The 19,950-nt window shown below is 47.4% G+C and overlaps 1 protein-coding gene across 1 annotated transcript in view; it reads left to right on the forward strand.

Moving 5' to 3' along the window:
• DNAJC3 (DnaJ heat shock protein family (Hsp40) member C3) overlaps positions 1-19,950 on the forward strand; it is a 73,231-nt gene that overhangs the window by 26,981 nt on the left and 26,300 nt on the right. Inside the window, exon 5 of the mRNA XM_030567542.1 lies at positions 19,258-19,410. Within this exon, the coding sequence (XP_030423402.1) occupies positions 19,258-19,410 (153 nt within the window). The remainder of the gene's footprint in view (positions 1-19,257; positions 19,411-19,950) is intronic.

Raw genomic sequence — 19,950 nt, forward strand, 5'->3', positions numbered from 1 at the left:
ATCGTCTCCGGATGAGGCTGTGGCTGGGACATCTACCAGCCCGCCTCCACTTGACCTTAGGGCGCACCAGGACCTCCTCAGGCGTGTTGCACAGAACATGAACCTGCAGGCTGAGGAGGTCTCGGAGATACAAGATCCAGTGGTGGACATATTGTCAGCGGATGCCCTCACTCGGGTGCCCCTTCCGTTTCTTAAAACCATTCAAGCCAACACCACTACCATCTGGCAGTCTCCGGCTTCTGTTCCCCCCGCTGCGCGAGGAATGGAACATAAATACATGGTCCCATCAAAGGGGTATGAATACTTGTATGTCCACCCTCCCCCTTGTTCCCTCATCGTCCAATCTGTGAATGAGAGGGAGCGACATGGTCACAGGTCCCGGCCCGAAAATCCAAGGAGGCGAGACGCATGGACTTACTCGGCCGGAAAGTCTACTCTGCGGGGGCCCTCCAGCTCCGCGTCTCTAATCAGCAGGCCCTCCTTAGCCGCTACAACTATAACACCTGGGCCACAGCGGACAAATTTTAAGGAGCTGCTCCCTCAGGACGCACGTCAAGAGTTCTCCACGATTCTTGATGAGGGCAAAAAGGTCGTGAGAACTTCCCTGCAGGCTGCCCTAGATGCCGCGGACTCAGCTGCACGTACTCTAGCATCTGGCATTACTATGCGCCGTATCTCATGGTTGCAGGTCTCCAGCCTCCCCCCGGAACTCCAGTATACCATCCAAGACCTCCCATTTGAAGGCCAAGGCCTGTTCTCTTACAAAACTGACCCTAGGCTGCAAAGCCTAAAGACAATAGGGTCATTATGCGCTCCTTGGAGATGCATACACCCGTTACCCAGCACAGACCCTTCCGGCCACAGCAGCAATGCCGTCCCTACCCCCAACCCCGGCAGAGGCAGGACTTCGCCAGACGGTGAGGCAGGAATGGTCGTCGCAGACAATCCAGCAACCAAGGAGGCCAGAACCAGAACCCCTCCAAGCCTTCTTCCGGGCCGAAACCTTCCTTTTGATCGTGCGCCCGAGGGCGTTGTACGGGCGTTGTACCAGTTTCATTGATGGATCCATCCCCTCCGTTTTCCAACCGTCTTTCCCTTTTCCTCCCTGCGTGGTCCCAGCTAACATCGGACCGCTGGGTCTTATGCACAGTGGAATTTGGATACCACCTGCAATTTGTTTTAAATCCTCCCTTCCCTCGTCCCTCTTCAGGGACCCCTCTCACGAGCAACTCCTCCTACAAGAGGTGCGAGCGCTCCTCACCAAAGGAGCCATAGAGGAGGTTCCCGAGTTCGAGCAGGACAGGCGGTTTTATTCCTGCTACTTTCTAATCCCCAAGGCGAAGAGAGGTCTCAGACCTATTCTCGATCTGAGGATACCTAGTAAAGTTGGAGTTCCGTATGGTATCCCTGGGGACCATTATCCCATTCCTGGATCCTGGAGACTGATACACCGTCCTCGACATGCAAGATGCCTACTTCCATATAGCCATCTTCCCACCCCACAGGAGGTTCCTCAGGTTTGTGGTCAACCGGCAACATTTCCAATTCGTGGTCCTCCCGTTCGGCCTATCTACGGCCCCAAGAGTGTTCACCAAGTGTATGGCTGTAGTCGTTGCCCACCTTCGCTGCAGTCGTATACATGTATTCCCATACCTGGACGACTGGCTTATCCGGGGAACTTCCAAGGCGCAAGTCCTCAGGCACATCCGCATTGTCAAGAACCTGTTCGTAAGCCTAGGTCTACTGATCAACGTGGAGAAATCAATGCTAATCTCCACACAGAGGATAGAGTTTATCGGCGCCACCCTGGACTCCACTCTTGCCAAAGCCTCTCTGCCTCTCTCGAGGTTCCAAACTATGGCAGCCATCATATGGAGACTGCAAGCAGCGCCCCTGATCTCAGTGCACACCTGCCTTACCCTCCTGGGCCACATGGCGGCCTGCACGTTCGTAACGAACTATGCAAGGCTCTGCCTAAGACCCCTCCAGTCCTGGCTCAATGCACAATACCGTCTGGCCAGAGATTTAGTCGACATGATTGTCACAATTCCACAGGGCGTCTTGGACTCCCTCCAGTGGTGGCTGGACCCTTCTGTGGTGTGTGCGGGGCTCCCGTTCCATCCGCCCCAACCCTCGGTGTCCCTGACAACAGATGCCTCCTCCCTGGGTGGGGGGGCTCACCTCGGGCTCCTGCAAACCCAAGGCCTGTGGTCACCTCGCAAGCTAGCCCTCCACATCAACGTCCGGGAGTTGAGAGCGGTCCACCTTGCTTGTCAGGCGTTCCGTCACCATCTGCAGGGCCGTTGTGTCTCGGTATTCACCGACAACACGACGACCATGTATTATATAAACAAGCAGGGCGGCACGAGATCCTCTCCCGTGTGTCGAGACCTTACAGCTCTTGGACTTCTGTATAGCCCATTCTATTCACCTCATCGCGTCCTTTCTCCTGGGGTCCAAAACACGCTGGTGGATCATCTCGGCAGGTCCTTCCTGTCCCACGAACGGTCCCTTCACCCGGACGTTGCTCTTTTGCTCTTCCGGAGGTGGGGGTTTCCCCAAATGGACCTCTTTGCCTCCCGCGGGAACAGGAAATGCCAGATGTTCTGTTCCTTCCAAGGCCTCTCACCGGGTTCGGTGGCGGACGCCTTCTTTGTTCTGTGTACGACACACCTGCTCTATGCCTTTCCACCGTTCCCGCTCATCCACAAGGTCCTATTGAAGGTGCGCAGAGACAGGGCCCGCTTGATCATGGTATCTCCAGCGTGGCCTCGGCAGCACTGGTACTCCCTGCTGCTGGACCTTTCCATAGCTGACCCTGTCCCGCTGCCCCTTCATGTGGACCTGATCACTCAGGACCACGGCAAGCTCTGTTACCCGGACCTTCAATCGCTCCACCTCATGGCGTGGCTCCTAAGTGGCTGACCTGGTCTGAGCTCCGTTGCTCTACCCCAGTGCGGCAGGTGCTCCTGGGGAGCAGGAAGCCTTGCACTAGAGTGACATATTTGGCCAAATGGAAGCGCTTCACCTGCGCGGAACGGAGTTTCCTTCCCACCGAGGTCTCCATTGCTAATATCTTGGACTACATCTGGTCCCTTAAGCAACAGGGCCTGGCGATATCATCTCTCCGGGTTCACCTGGCAGCCATCTCCACCTTTCACCCGGGGGGGATGGCCGCTCGGTGTTCTCTCACCCTGTGGTGACTAGATTCCTTAAGGGCTTGGAGCATCTCTACCCCCAGGTTCGCTGCCCTGCCCCTACTTGGGACCTTAATCTGGTTCTGACCCGGCTCATGTCCCCTCCATTTGAACCATTGGCGACTTGCTCCCTTCTCCACCTCTCATGGAAAACCGCTTTCCTGGTGGCCATCACATCAGCGAGAAGGGTCTCGGAGCTTTGGGCCCTCACGGTAGATCCCCCGTATACTGTGTTCCACAGGGACAAGGTGCAGCTAAGACCGCACCCAGCCTTTCCCCCCAAGGTGGTATCGGTTTTCCATGTTAACCAGGAGATCTTCCTAGCTGTCTTCTTCCCAAAGCCACATTCGACTCGCAGGGAGCAGCAGCTACACTCACTGGACGTCTGTAGGGCGCTCGCCTTTTTACATAGAGCGAACTAAGCCATTCCGCAACCCCTCCCAACTCTTTGTTGCGGTGGCAGAACGTGTCAAAGGGTTACCTGTCTCCTCGCAGAGGATTTCCTCGTGGGTAACGTCCTGCATCCGCACCTGTTATGAATTGGCACACGCCCCCCCCAGCCACGTGACTGCGCACTCCACCAGGGCTCAAACCTATCGGCTGCTTTTCTTGCTCACGTGCCCATTCAGGAAGTATGCCGGGCAGCAACCTGGTCTTCTGTCCATACCTTTGCTTCCCACTATGCCCTGGTTCAGCAATCTAGGGATGACGCAGCCTTCGGCTCCGCCGTGTTGCACTCTGCGACATCTCTCTCCGACCCCACTGCCTAGGTAAGGCTTGGGAATCACCTAACTGGAATGGATATGAGCAACCACTCGAAGAAAAGACAGTTACTCACCTTTGTAACTGTTGTTCTTCGAGATATGTTGCTCATATCCATTCCACACCTGCCCTCCTTCCCCACTGTCGGAGTAGCCGACAAGAAGGAACTTGAGGAGCGGACAGGCCCTCAGGGGTATATATCAGGCGCCATAGCGGCGCCACTCCAGGGGGCGACCTGCCGACCCACCGGAGTTGCTAGGGTAAAAATCTTCCGATGAATGTGCACGCGCGGCGCGCACACCTAACTGGAATGGATATGAGCAACACATCTCGAAGAACAACAGTTACAAAGGTGAGTAACCGTCTTTTCTGACATTTCCTAATAAAATCAAATTGTCCTAAGCCTAATAATATTACACACACACGCACACACTATGTTAAAAACTTTACTAAGGTTGCAAAGTCAAGCATACAAAAGTTAAGAAATACTCAGAATTAAGGTTGCCCGTGCAACCTTAATTTGGCCCGTTGTGCATATGCATTATGAGAGCATGTGATCTTACAGTCTTATTATATTTTTTATGGAATCCCTGCCTCATTCAGCGCACAAGATGGACTGTGTGCACTGAGTGAGCAGTTACATAATTTGTTTCATCCTCATAGTTCAGTGGGTGGCCCCAGGCATTATTGACTGCATATTGTTCATATCCTTCTTCGAATACACAAGTATTAGTTTACCCATGGGCCTGTCTGTGGTACTTATCGGTGTAATATCAGGTGCTTCACAAATACTGGTTCTTCTTCGAGTGCTTGCTCATATCGATTCCAGTTAGGTGTGTGCGCGCCGCATGCACGTTCGTCGGAAGATTTTTACCCTAGCAACACTCGGTGGGTCGGCTGGGTCACCCCCTGGAGTGGCGCTGTTATGGCGCCGGATATATACCCCCTGCCGACCCAACCGCCCCTCAGTTCCTTCTTATGGCCCGTGACTGTCGTTGGAACAGTGGAGCGTGGCTTTGCTGATCTCCACGTGTCATAAACAGATAGTTCAGGGTTAATGTCTCTTTTACCTGTAAAGGGTTAACAAACAGGGAACCAAAAACACCTGACCAGAGGACCAATCAGGAAACAAGATACTTTAAAATCTTGGTGGAGGGAAGCCTTTGTTTGTGTCTTTTGGGTTTTGCTTTGTTCTCTCTGGGCTCTGAGAGTGACCACACGTACCTACAGGCTCTCTAATCTTCTATTCCAATGTTGTAAGTATAAAGGTAGAAAGGCGGTATAGTCTTTTTATTTGTTTTCCTTTATGTGCAAATGTGTATTTGGCTGGAAGTATTTTAAATTGTATTTCTATTGGAGGAGGATATTTTTCCAATTTCTTAAGCTGATAGACCTTGTAACTTTTTACCATCTAAATTGCAGAGATAGACCTTTTTACTTTTTTCTTTCTTTTTATTAAAAGTTTTGCTTTTAAGACCTGTCTGATTTTTTTTTTCCCTTTGTTGAGGCTCAAGGGAATTGAGTCTGTACTTAACAGGGAAGGAGAAGGGAGGGGAAGGGTAGAATCCCTTTGTTTTAGATTCACGGAGCGTGAATCTGTCTCTCTCTCCAGGAGACCTAATTTCTCTGTGTTGTGATTCAAGGGGTTCGGATCACAGTAATCTTCCAGGGTAACCCCGGGAGGGGAAGGTTGACAAAGGCAATGGTGAGGAAAGGGGGTTACTTTCCTTGTGTTAAGATCCAGGGGGTCTGGGTCTTGGGGGTCCCCAGGGAAGGTTTTGGGGGGGCCAGAGTGTATCAGGCACTCGAATTCCTGATTGGTGGCAGCTTATCAGATCTAAGCAGGTAATTAAGATTAGGGGAATTCATGCTAGTACCCATATTTTGGACGCTAAGGTTCAGAATTGGGAAAGATACTATGACACCATGTCTCTAGCTACTCGTAGTTCTTTGCTGTTTGTTGTGTGTATAGTTCGAGTTCTTGTAGTTAGTATTAGTTAGTTGTATATAGTTTAAGGAGTGATCTGGGATTAGCCCCTTTCTTCCACCCCGGTACGGGCCCATGCCCAAGGCACCAGGATTCAAACCGTGCTTGGTGTGCCAAAAGCTGATGCCAACAGGGGATCCCCACGACTTCTGCCTCAAGTGCCTAGGGGAATCCCACCTTACCGATAAGTGCTGCATCTGTAAGTCATTTAAACCAAGGACGAAGAAGGAGCGGGACTTTCGATTGAAACAGCTCCTCATGTAGTTGGCACTTAGTCCTGCAGCATCGGTACCGAGTGCCCAACAGACTGCCTCGGTAAGGAGCATCCCTTCGGCCCCGAACTGCTTCGGTACTGAGAAGGAGCCCCGGCACCGACATCTGCTCGGTACCGCTCCCTGTCCCCGAGACCCAGGAAGCACCATAGTGCTCCAGCTGCTTCAGCTCCACAGAAGGAGCACTCTTCGAAGACGGCTTATCCAGCACTATCATCTGCAGCGGCACCGTCGACTGTGGCACCGCAGATTGTGGCTCCACCCAGCGCGGCACCATCGATTCCGGTCCCACAAGGGCCGTTGAGTCCGGTGCCTGACAGCTCCCTGGCTCATATTGTGGTTGAGCTTGCCCTCCCTTCTACACCGGAGACTTTCTCCATGGCAAGGGAGCTCATCACTGTGACGGATTCGACACAGCCTCAAAACCCGGCATCGCCGCTGTGGGTCATATAATCCATCAGGAAACCGGCCCTGGTAAGGCCATCTTCCGTTGGTCCAACAGAGACGTCGTTCAAGATCACAGTCTCACAGACGCTTTCGATCACGCCGTTCCTGCTCCCGGCGCCGCTCGCAGTCCCGGCACGGCTCTCCATCATGGTACCGGTCGCACTCGCGGCACCGTTGGACATCTTGTTCGCCGGCCAGTTACTCCTGGAACCGATCCGACTCATGGCACTGCTCTCGGCACCATGTGTCCCGCTGTCACTCCAGACGAAAGGATTCAAGATCCCGGTCAACTTCCCGGCACCACTATGGTAGAAGGTCCTGGTCTCGCTCGTGGTACCATTATAGCTCCCGGTACCACTCCCTGGTACCGCCTTGGGATTGAGCCTCCAGAACAGTGGCGTCCTCCCAGAGTCTATCGGCGCTGCTGTGGCCATCGAGACACACATCAGTGTCATTGCAGGCTGGTAGCGCATCCTATCCTCAGGAGTGTGACTCTGATGTCCCCAGCCATATATTCCCAGAGAGCCAGAGCCATGAGCAAGGGCCTCATCACTGGTCCTTCTGGACAACAGGGGCATACCACCAAGCCCAAGGTGCCTCATCAGTGGCTCTACGGTCAGCCCCATCAGAACATCAGAGGCAACAATAAGCCACCCCCCAACCACGGGCACGGATGAGGCTCCGATACCAGCTGCAGACACCCAGGTTCCACCTGACGCAGATGACGCTCGTCAAGTACAGGAGCCCTCACAGGATCCCTGGTCTTGGGCCTCTCGTCTTCCTCCTCGCCTGATGAGATGGTGGCGTAAACATCCTCCTCAGGCCCTCCACCAATTGATCTCAGGGCCCATCAAAACCTTTTGAGATGAGTGGCTCAGAATATGAACTTACAGGTGGAGGAGGTTCCTGAAATAGAGGACCCTGTCATGGACATCCTATCGGCTGATGCACCTACTAGAGTTGCCCTTCCGTTTATCCGCACCATACAGGCTAATGCGGACAATATTTGGCAATCCCCAGCCTCGATTCCACCTACAGCAAGGGGAGTAGAGAGAAAATAAATGGTCCCCTCAAAGGGGTATAAATATCTCTACGTTCACCCACCTCCTTGCTCTTTAGTGGTGAAATCGGTGGACGAAAGGGAGCGTCATGGCCAGCAAGCCCCAGCTCCTAAGTCAAAGGAGGCTAGGTGCATGGACCTCCTAGGCCCCAAAATATACTTGACCGAGGGGTCTCCAACTTAGGGTGGCAAACCAACAAGCCCTCCTAAGTAGATATAACTTTAACACATGGGTGTCCTTGGGGAAGTTTACGGAGCTTCTTCCCCAGGAGTCCCGTCAAGAATTTACGGCCCTACTTGAGGAGGGTAAAAAGGTAGCAAGAACCTCCCTCGAAGCCTCTCTCAATGCAGCGGACTCTGCAGCCAGAACTCTAGCGTCAGGAGTGATGATGAGGCGTATCTCCTGGCTCCAGGTATCAGGCCTCCCCCTGAATTACCACAAACTATTCAGGATTTTCCCTTTGAAGGCCAGGGCCCCTTCTCAGATAAGACTGACCCCAGATTGCAAAGTCTTAAGGACAATCGCGTTATAATGTGCTCGCTGGGTATGCACACACCAGTGACCCAACACAGGACCTTCCGGCCCCAGCCACACTGCCCTTACGCCCCTCCTAGGCCGCGTCAGGACTTTAGCAGAAGGCGTGGTAGAGGGAATCGTCGGAGACAGTCTGGCCCTCAAGGAGGTCAAAATCAGGCGCCCCCTAAACCACCAGCGGGGCCCAAGCAGAACTTTTGATGGGACGCCTGAGGGCGGCCCACCAGTTGCTCTACCGGATCCTTTTCCTCCCTTTTTCAACTGCCTCTCCCAATTCCTCCCTGCCTGGTCCCAGCTAACTTCAGATCGTTGGGTCCTGCGCACGGTGGAAGTGGGATACCACCTTCAGTTTGTTTCAACCCTGCCTTTCCACCCTCTCTCCTCGTCCCTCTTCAGGGACCCCTCTCACGTGCAATTCCTCTTACAAGAGGTCCAGTCGCTCCTAGCCATGGGAGCCATAGAGGAGGTGCCAAAAGACATGAGGGGCAAGGGGTTTTATTCCCACTACTTCCTAATCCCCAAGGCAAAGGGAGGTCTACGACCGATCCTAGACCTGCGAGAACTCAACAAATTCATGATAAAGCTAAAGTTCCGCATGGTAACCCTGGGGACCATTATCCCATCCCTGGATCCAGGAGACTGGTATGCCGCCCTCGATATGAATGACACGTATTTACCCACCACACAGACAGTACCTCCATTTTGTGGTCAACCATCAACACTTTCCGTTTCTCTGTACTTCCCTTTGGCCTTTCTGCGGCTCCACGTGTGTTCACAAAATGCATGGCTGTAGTCGCCGCCTCCCTCCAACGTTGTCAGGTACACATCTACCCATATCTTGACAACTGGCTCATTCGAGGGACTTCCCAGTTACAAGTGTCGCAGCACCTGTGCATCGTCAAAGACCTCTTCGGGAGCCTAGGTCTGATGATCAACACAGAGAAGTCTACTCTGACACCCACGCAGAGAATAGAGTTCATCGGAGCGGTTCTGGACTCCAATCTGGCCAGAGCTTGCCTCCCACAGTCGCGTTTTCAAGCAATGGCTTCAATTATTCGAGGTCTTCAAACCTTCCCGACAATGTCAGTGTGCACCTGCCTCAGCCCAGTAAGTCACATGGCCTCCTGCACCTTCGTGACCAAGCACGCGAGGCTACGCCTCCGTCCCTTTCAAACCTGGCTTGCTTCAATATACCAACCAGGCAGAGACACCCTGGACTCGGTGCTCACTATTCTCTGGAAGATTCTGGGCTCTCTAACCTGGTGGCTAAACCCCACTCCAGTCTGTGCAGGGATGCCATTCCACCCACCGCAACCCTCGATGGCCCTAACCATGGACGCATCATCTCTGGGTTGGGGTGTCCACCTCGAGGGCCTTCGCATTCAAGGCCTCTGGTCACCTCAAGAGCTGGCCTTACACATCAATGTGCAGGAGCTGAGAATAGTCCGTCTAGTATGCCAGGTGTTTCAAGACCATCTTCAAAGCTGTTGTGTATCAGTGTTCACGGACAACACAATGACCATGTTTTACATAAACAAGCAAGGCGGAGCACGCTCCTCTCTCCTTTGTCAAGAAGCCGTCCACCTTTTGGGACTTTTGCATAGCCCACTCGATTGATTCGGTAGCGTCTTTTCTCCCAGGAGTCCAGAACACTCTGGCGGATCACCTCAGCAGATCCTTCCTGCCAACGAATGGTCGATTCGTCCGGACGTCATCCATTCTGTTTTCCGGAAGTGGGGGTTTCCCCACATAGACCTCTTTGCCTCCCGAGAAAACAGGAAATGCCAGGTGTTCTGCTCCTTCCAGGGACGCTCTCCGGGCGCCCTCTCAGATGCATTCCTGATCCCGTGGAAGAGGCACCTACTCTGTGCCTTCCCACTGTTTCCGCTCGTCCACAGAGTCCTGTTCAAGCTCCGCAGGGATAGCGCTCACCTGATCCTGATTGCTCCAGCATGGCCAAGGCAGCACTGGTACACCATGTTGTTCTGCCTCTCGGTGACAGACCCGATTCCCCTGCGACTCTGGCCGGATCCCATAACACAGGATTTCGGCAGGCTTCGCCATCCGGACCTGGAGTCTCTTCATCTCACAGCATGGTTGCTGCGTGGTTGAGCCAGTCTGAGTTGCATTGCTCTGCCTTAGTCCGACAGGTGCTCTTGGGCAGTAGGAAGCCTTCCACTAGGATGACACATCTGGCCAAGTGGAAGCATTTCTCCTGCTGATGCGCTCAGCATAACTCAGTCCCCAGGCAGGTGTCCATTCCTACTGTCCTGGATTACCTGTGGTCCTTGAAAGAACAGGGCCTAGCGGTCTCTTCCATAAAGGTGCATCTGGCAGCCATCTCCACCTTCCACCCAGGATAAAATGGCCGATCAATTTTCTCTCCTGCCATAGTTTCAAGGTTCCTCAAGGGATTGGAACATTTGTACCCTCAAGTCAGACACCCGACCCCTACTTGGGATCTCAACCTGGTGCTAGCCAAGCTTATGGGTGCTCCTTTCGAACCACTGGCCACCTGCTCGCTGCTGTACCTTTCCTGGAAGACAGCCTTCCTTGTTGCTATTACTTCGGCAAGACGAGTATCTGAGTTTTGGGCCTTGACAACAGACTCCCCGTATATGGTATTGCATAAGGATAAGGTACAGCTGCAACCACACCCCTCCTTCCTCCCTAAGGTGGTGTCCGCCTTTCATGTCAATCAAGACATCTTCCTCTCGGTCTCTTTCTCGAAGCTGCACCCATCGCATTGAGAACAACAGCTGCACACCCTAGATGTTCGCAGGGCTCTCACCTTTTATATCGAGAGAACAAAACCCGTCCGAAGGTCACCTCAGCTCTTTGTAGCTGTGGCAGACCGGATGAAAGGCCTACCACTCTCATCCCAACTAATTTCATCTTGGGTAACATGGGGGTGGTAGAACCCTTCAAAGAAAATATTGCCAATCTTTTTTTTTTTGAGCAAACAATGTGTTTTTCCCTACACTGATCTTGGAAAGGGCTGAACTGTTCTGACTGAAATTTCCCAGAGAAATCAACCTGAGGCAGAAGCCCATCATGGAAAATCTCAGCTCAAGTGGTTAAAGTTAAGCAAAAGTATAAGGAACTGAAAACAGTGTTATAATGGGAATCATTGGGCAACATTAATAGGTAGAGCTGGTAACATTTCCAACTTCAGCTACTGCATTGGAGTCTTGGGGTTTAGAGATTTTTTTTTTCTATAGTATCAGTATAGTGGGATAGCTTTGCTGAATAAATAACAATCCTGACTCAAAGAATTTATAATTCCAAGGAGCAAGTAGATACTATACAGTGCAGTAGATTGTTGAATTGGCTTTGAGTGACACATGATCACTTTAGGTTAACTAAGCGAGCCCAGTGAATAAAGTGCAAATGGCTCCCATATAGTTTATTTCTAAAATCATTCTGGTTCATTTGTGCTCCTTGTCACTGCTAATATACTAATTAAGCTGTAATAAGTGATATCTTGATTACCTACATTATCCCATGAAGATAATAGAATCATGAAAATGTAGTGTTGGAAGGGACCTTGAGAGGTCATCAAGTCCAGGCCACAGCACTGGAGGCAGGATCAAGTCAACCTAGACCATCCCTCACAGGTTTTTGTCCAAACTGTTCTTAAAAATCTCCAGTGATGGTCTGACAACGGAGGCCCAGTGGTGGTTCACTACTCTGTCAGCAACTCTTTTCAGGCTTGAAATACTCATCACACCTAACATGCTTATCATGAGATATGCCCAAAAGGTGGCATGGAAAACTAATAACTCACTGATCTTTAATATTTTTGCATGATATATGTGTAGGGTGTGTAGACAAAGTTACGGATTTGTGCTAGAATTTTATGTTCTTAAAATGTGTTTTGGCCCATTCATAAGCCCAGTCTGCCCTAGATAAAGGAATGTATATTTGCTTGTCTGACCAGCCTGGTCATTAGGCGCAGAGAGTGAAGGTACACTTACATGCAAGGTAAACAGAGCCAGCAGGAGAGCAACCTGGGGGAGGTTGACCACTTACCAGTCTTCCCCCACTTAACAAATGGGGGATGGAGACTGCACTCCCAGGAAGTCTTCCTGCCTCTTGAAGCAGGGTCCATGCACTTTGGGAATTTATAAGGAGAGAGAAAATGCTCTTTTGGCATCCTTCACCTGAAGAGACAAAGAAACTGAGCAGTATGAGATCTTTGAAGGGTCCTGCCAGAGACTCTGGTCAGCCGTGGTGGAAAAGACTTGACAAAACACTTCTTTGAACAAGACAATCTAATCCGTTAGGTTTTAGTCTTAAAAGCATATGTTTGTTCTTGTTTGCATGTAACCCTTTCTATCCATATACCTTTATACTTAATCCTATGTCCTTTTGTTAAATAAACTTTTGTGTTGTTTTTCCTGTGTTCAGTGCACTGATTGAAGGGAAGAGTGTGTTAATACCAATTAAGATAACAGGTTGCAGTGTATTGTCTCTTTAAAGGAGCAACACATTTAATTACTTTTGGGAGTGTTCAGTAAGAGGGCTGGATGGTGTCAAAAGACATCTCTGGGGAACTTCATTTGGGGATCATTGTTCCTTACTGGCAAGGCAAGGTTTGAACTGGGAGAGTTCTGACGAGTTTGCTTGCAAGGCAGATAATCTGGCAAGTCATGGTGGTGTCACACATCTTAGCAGTAGTAAAACTTTTCACCTGCTGACCCTGAGAGGGGCAATGCAGTAACACAATTCTGGGAGTTTGTGCTGATTGTTGCAGATGGGGATTCCACATCCTCCCTTGGAAGCCTATTCCAGAGCTCTAACTACCCTTATAGTTAGCAAGTTTTTCCTAATATCTAACTTTAGATATTCCTTGCTGCAGATTAATCCCTTTACTACACCGCTACCCTGATATAATGCGGCCCAATATAACATGAATTTGGATATAATGCAGTAAAGCAGTGCTGGGGGGGGGGGCGGCGGGGCCGCGCAGTCCAGTGGATCTAAGCAAGTTTGATATAACTTGGTTTCACCTATAACACGGTAAGATTTTTTTCGCTCCTGAGGACAGCGTTATATTGGGGTAGAGGTGTACGTGTCCTACCTTCAGTAGACATGAACAAGTGGCCTCGTCCTCTTTTAACAGCCCTTAACATATTTGACTGTTATGAGTCGCTCCCCTCCCCCTATCTTCTTTTCTCAAGAGTAAACATGCCCAATTTTTTAAAACTTTCTCTATAGGCCAGATTTTTGAAAACTTTTATCGTTTTTGTTGCTTTCCTCTAGACTGTCTCAACTTTGTCCCCATCTTTCTGTAAGTGTGGTACCCTGAATTGAACACAAGCCTCTAGCTGGGGCTTCACCAGTGCTGAACAGAGTGAGACAATTTACCTTCTGTGTCTTACATATAAAACTCCTGTTGTTAAACCCCAGAATATTAGCCTTTCTCACAGCTGCATCATATTATTGACTTGTATTCAGTTTATGATGCACTATAACCTACAGATTATTTTCAGAAGTACTGCCACCTAGCCAGTTACTTCCTATTTTATGGTTGTGCAGTTAATTTTTTTCCTTCGTAAGTCAAGTACTTTGCACTTGCTTTTATTGAATTTCATCTTGTTGATTTCAGACTAGTTCTGCAATTTCTCTAGGTCATTTTGAATTCTAATCCTCTCCTCTGAAGTGCATGCACCCCTCCCAGCTTGGTGTTATCTGCATATTTTTATAAGCACACTCTCCACTCTGTTATCCAAGTCCATTAATGAAAATACTGAATAATACTGGACCCAGGACCGATCCCTGTGGGGGCCCTCCATGTGTGTCAGCGAACCATTGATAACTACTTCTTTGTTTTTCAATCAGTTGTACACCCACCTTACATTAATTCCATTTAGAGCACATTTCTCTAGTTTGCTTATGAGAATATCAAGTGGGTCTGTAAACAGTCTTACTAAATAAAAATCAAGACCTATCACGTCTACATCTCTAGCCCTATCTGCTGGGCCAGTAACCCTGTCACAGGAGGAAATTAGGTTAATTTTGCATGCTTTGTTCTTGACAAATCATGTTGGTGATTCCTTATTACACTATTATCCTCTAGGTGCTTACTGATTGTTTAATAATTGGTTCCAGTATCTTTCCGTATATTGAAGTTAGGCTGACTGGTCTGTAATTCCCTCAATCCTCTTTGTTCCCTTTTTAAATGTTAGGTACCATGTTTGTCCTTCTGTAGTCCTCTAGTTACCTTTTTACTGAAGCAAAATAGGGATTAAACACCTTTGCCCTTTTCATGTTGTCCCTGCTAAGTAGCAGACCTATGCTTCATTTAGTCTTTCTCTTGCTCCTGATGTATTTATAGAACCTTTTCTTGTTGCCTTTTATGTCCCTTGCTAGGTGTAACTCATTTTGTGCCTTAGCCCTTCTGATGTTGTCCCTACATGCTTGTGCTATTCCTTTGTACTGCTTCTTAACAATGTGTCCGTGTTTCCACTTGTCGTAGGATTCCTTTTTGTTTTTCATTAAAGAGTTCCTGGTTGGATCCATATTGGCCTCTTGCTATTCTTCCTTTCTTTTCTTTGCATTGGTATAGTTTGCAGTTGTGCCTTTAATATTGTCTAATAGGTCGCTGCAGTATATTTTTATAGCCTATAGTGCTGCTGGAGTCATTTTTATGACAAAAAGCTTGGTGACAAACTTCAGATGTATAATTCAGGCATCATGGTAATATTTTTTTTAAGTTGCTTCTTGTAAAAGCATAAAATGTTTGGCTTATTAAAATCTTTTTTCCAAGCAGTTTTAAATATTGGCTCAACTAGTGGTATGTTGTTTTCCATCAGTAAACCACTGTTGTGTTTTGATAGCATGCTTCACACAATAACTACATACAAAATTTTCAAATCATGCAGAATGGTGGGAAGATGAGTTATTCATAAGTAGCCTAGTGGCAGGGCTCTGCATTGCTGTAGCAGATTCCTGGGTCTGTTTCCTGGAATCTGATTCCTGGTGTTTTCCAACAGGATTTAGGAGTCCAGGGATATAGCCAGTGAGGAGAATATGATAGATCTCGCATCTCTCTCTTGTTGCCTCCTCACTCAGTTAAGGAGCATCATAGATCAGCTCTGATAGATTCCTTTGCATGAAGAATGGTGGTCACAATGCAGAACTGTGAGTGTAGACAGGTAAACATCTGTCCTTGCATCCCTAGTTTTGACAGGGATATGAATGTATTCCTTTCCTTCCCCAACGCCATACCTCTTATCTCTTCCAAAGGAGGAATAGGTAGGGAGAACTGTCCATCATTCTTGGCTTGCTTGTTAGGAGAAGTATGGAGGATGACATCATTCTCCTAGTCTTCTTTTTACTCGGAGAAAGTTTTTATTTTTTTTATTCCCCCTTCCCCTCCCTCCCTTTCCTGGAGTTGTGAACATTGCAGATAAATCCTGTCTAGTGCACCTAGTAGGGGCAGCCTTATGATGAAAAACATTGTTTCAGTAACCCCTAAATACTGTTTTTGTCTCACTGTGTACGAGGGGGAAGGAAATAGTCTTTACTTGGTAACCTGTGTCAGGTTGGGAGAAGTTATCATTAAACATGGCTGTCACTTATCACCACAACTTCAGCTGCAGTGCTCTTGTGCCTGCACTGGATCAGCATCTGAATTGTGTAGCTATAACACTGATGCTTCAGATTTATTCCGTTTCCTTTAGTATCAGCTATGTATGTCTCCAGGAATTTTGGTTTGCATTAAGTGCTCTGTAATAGCTCACAGTGCAATAGGGTGGTCAGGGTCAAGGAACAATGGTATAACTGTTTACTATAATTAATGAACAAAAACTTCTATGGTTAGAAATTTACTTTAAACATATATTTAAAAAAAACCACTAGTTAGGCAACATTAGCATCCAGGGCAACCTTGATTCACATGCCATAGGGAAGGAAAGAATAAGGACCTAGATGATGATTAGGTGGGGTGAATAGTGGGGAGGGCAAAAACAGCAGGCTGCAGAGGGATGGCCAGAGCTGGTAGAGAAACAAGGACCCAGAGGTGGGGAGTGGAGGGCACTGATGAGGGAAGCAGGGTCTTTTTGTACCAGGGGTTTATTGGCTTAACCTTCAGACCAACCCTCTAGTAACGCCCACATGAATTTACAGGAACATGCACTCAACAATTAACTCCTTTATACCTCCAGTATACAGCCACCCATGCTGAACACCTCCAGTTGTGCAAAAGCACTGTGCTCTAACCACAGCATTTTGTAGGTAGTAATGATACTTTTATTTCCAAAAATCTAATCTAATACTTTGATGCTGCAGTTGTGACCTCTAGTGGCAGTAGAGGAATCAAAGGGCATTGCATATTATGGTAATCAGTATTTGACCTGGAAATATATAGAGAAGTTTCTAATATGTAGTGAAGCAAGTATGTGGCGAGGGAGAAGGATGTATCCAAGTTAAAATGAACACTATGAACCTGTCACACAAGTTCCTGAAGTTTACCTTTGTGTGTATTTTATTTTTGTCAGATTTTGCTAAACCACGTGTGCTATGATTTTTGACTTCTGAAGTAGTTATGTAATCCTGAGAAATTGAAATATGTTTCTAGTCCCAGCTTGAATTTTAAAGCCTATTGCTTCATTCATGCCTACTGGTAGAGAAGAGATTACACCAGTGCCTGTGTCTTTTTCTTGATGTCTCATTCATAATGTGTCAAAAAGACATTGTTTATATACTTGGTAGGTTCTATTCCTTGCTACAGTAACCATAGAAAAGATGCAGGTTTTGTTAACCTGACAAGCAGTGTGCAAAAGGGAATATGTTGTAAAATGCTTTCCCTCCCTCTTCCCTTTCTCCAGCCCCATTCTGCACCCACCTTGAAGTCAGGCTCGTTTTGTTGGGTAATCCCAACACATATTAGGACTTGAAATAAAATAAATGATTCAGTGCAGAAAAAATACTGAATTGGGGTGTGTATTGTTTTGGAATGTCTGCACTGATAGAAACGTACTCGAGGATCATCCTGGGTTTTTAGCTGGTTATATCCTATGATTTAATGTAGTCGGGGCCTTGCCAAAGCGCATAGAAAACAATGGGATTTGAATCAGACCTTTCGTTTATATCACTAGAATTGACAACTCTTTTCCCACCACGCAATATGATCGTCAGTTCTTGTGATCTCTGAAGCTTTATCCTTCCCCCTACCCATCTGAACTCTGTCAGGGATTATTAGTGATTCCTCGCTTGCTTGTCCCTGCATTCAGTTGGTAAAGGGAATGAGGAAGATGCATGGCTATTTCATTCTTGCTGGCTGTAGAGGAATTCCCTAATCATGATAACAATTTTTTTTTCAAACTGAGAGAATAAAAATATATTCTTTATGACCACAAGCCCAGACTTGTTGAGACATCAGAATTTTGGAAGCAAAAACAAAATAACAATGGCAAACAAGTTATATTTTTCTAATTTGTTCCAAAAACCTGATAAATTGATGACTAACTCTACCACTAAATCTCATTGATGGGTGACAATTATTTCTCCTCTTCAGAAAGCTTTTGGTTTTGAATACATTTCACCTAACTGCACTACTTGAGCAAATCAGTGTTTCTCACTTTGAATGATTACTTATCTCAGAAAAATATTTTACTTTTCTGTGGACTCCAAAATAGTAATTTGATTCAACTGTGTGCCCAGTTTACACTACCTATAACTCTCCAAGTTGTTTCACTTGGATGGTGTTCTTTACTACCCTCTGCTAATGCCTCTTGTTTAGTGTTCTGCATGGAATGTTTGCTTGCCTTTTTTCCAGTTACGTGATCTGTTTAGAGAAATGAAGCTTTCCCAGCTAACGTAGTTGGCCTGTTTTTTGGCAGGTGAAGAGCCCAGTCTCCCTACTGAGATAAAAGAGAAGGATGTTGAGATTAGGGAGAGAATAAATGGGTTCAAAAGAGTTTGTTGCCATTGATTTCAGTGGGGCCAGGATTTAACTCCTGGCCTCTGCCTTGGTGAATCTTTCTCAGGATTTAGGTAACGGAATAAAGAGGCCTCCTCTCCAGTGCAAAATGAAATGTCTGACATTGGGTTTGGATTCTTATCTATTTTGGAGTATGACCTACATGACTTAATGGCAAATGAGATCACACCCACCTGCCCTCATTGTGTAAAAATCTTTTGTCATTGAGTGCTTGGGGACCAATTATAGTGATCCGTCCCTCTCCAACTCTTATTCTAGGCTATGATCTTCATTCCTGCCAAATGCAAAGCACCAACCCCACATATGGACAGCTTCTTGGGATGAAAGGGGATAGCCCAAATCCACCCAGTCTCTTCAAACAATAAATTGTCACAGTAGTATCAGAGAACCTGTATTGGTGGTTGTCCAGTCAGAAGGAGTGTGTCTGGGAACCAAGGGCCTTCAGGCTTTGTCTAAAAGAAGATTTTTGTGAAGTCTGACATTTCTTGGTTTCCAGAGTCCAGGAGTTCTCAACTGATTTTATATGAACCCTCCTTGGATTTAAAACATCTGTATCTATTGCTTTGGCCATCCTTTCTAAGGAGGTGTGACAGTTGCATCTCTACAGTAACATTGAACTAATCACAATAAATTCATTATGTAAATATACCTGATTTTGCAGTGAGGCTTCTAATACATCAGACACGTAAATCCTCTACTAACCTTGAAGTACTGTATAAAAGAATCCTGTATTTTGTATCTGCCTAATGGGAGAGATGGATTAAGTAGAACACAGTTGAGGGGGTATACTACATAGGAATGAAGTATCAAAGTGATGAACTTCTAGTACAGAGCAAAAGGACCTGGATTTTTCTGGATTATAACAGTTTCTGCAGTGGCAAAGAACTCTCTCTCATCCCAACTAGAAACATTTCCAAGGGACTTTTAAATGATTCAGTTCACTTCAGCAGCATCTTTGGTTTGTTCTACATAGTACGTGATGGTTAATAGAACAAAATCAGACCTTCAGAAACCAGTGTTCAGTCTCTCTTTTTGTTAATATTTACAGCTCAAATCTAATCCCAGTGATAATGAGGAAAAGGAAGCCCGGTCTCAACTGATGAAATCTGATGAGTTGCAGCGCCTGCATTCACAGGCACAGTCTCTGTATCGTCAGGAGGATTATACTACTGCTATAAGTCTCCTTGATGGGATTCTAGAAGTAAGTTCTACATAAAATATAATTGAAGAGAAATAAGAATTTCTGTCTGTGGTAGATGTGTATGTTTCTTTTTTAACATAGAACTTGAAAGTCTGCACTGATGCGAAAACATCATGTGTTGCTGGCTCTATCCTACTGAGCACTGTCCACTTCCATTGGGGTCATTGGGAGCTAAGGATTGTCGACATCGGGCAGGACAGAGTTCTAAAGAAAAGGAGATTGTGGATTTAGTGTTGGGGAAGTGCTCCGTTTTAATTTAGCCTTCTGGTATAGATGACTTTTTGTTAATACTTTTTTGTACTTAAATTTCTTGTCCTTTCCCTCAGTCCAAAGTTCAGTATTCTTGGGACACGGTGGTTTGAATGAAAAAGGTGTGTCACATAATTTTAATTTTATCAGTCATGCTGCAGTTATCCAAGAAACTCAAATGGGTTGAACTTAGTGTGTGTGTACGTTCTCAGTGAGAACTGCGTACTTTCCTCACTTGGGGAGGTAGGGGAAACTGGGTAGAGAAAAGTAGTGAAGGATAGTATGCAGATA

The sequence above is a fragment of the Gopherus evgoodei genome, chromosome 1, assembly GCF_007399415.2.
Source record: "Gopherus evgoodei ecotype Sinaloan lineage chromosome 1, rGopEvg1_v1.p, whole genome shotgun sequence".
NCBI classification, from domain to species: domain Eukaryota; kingdom Metazoa; phylum Chordata; order Testudines; family Testudinidae; genus Gopherus; species Gopherus evgoodei.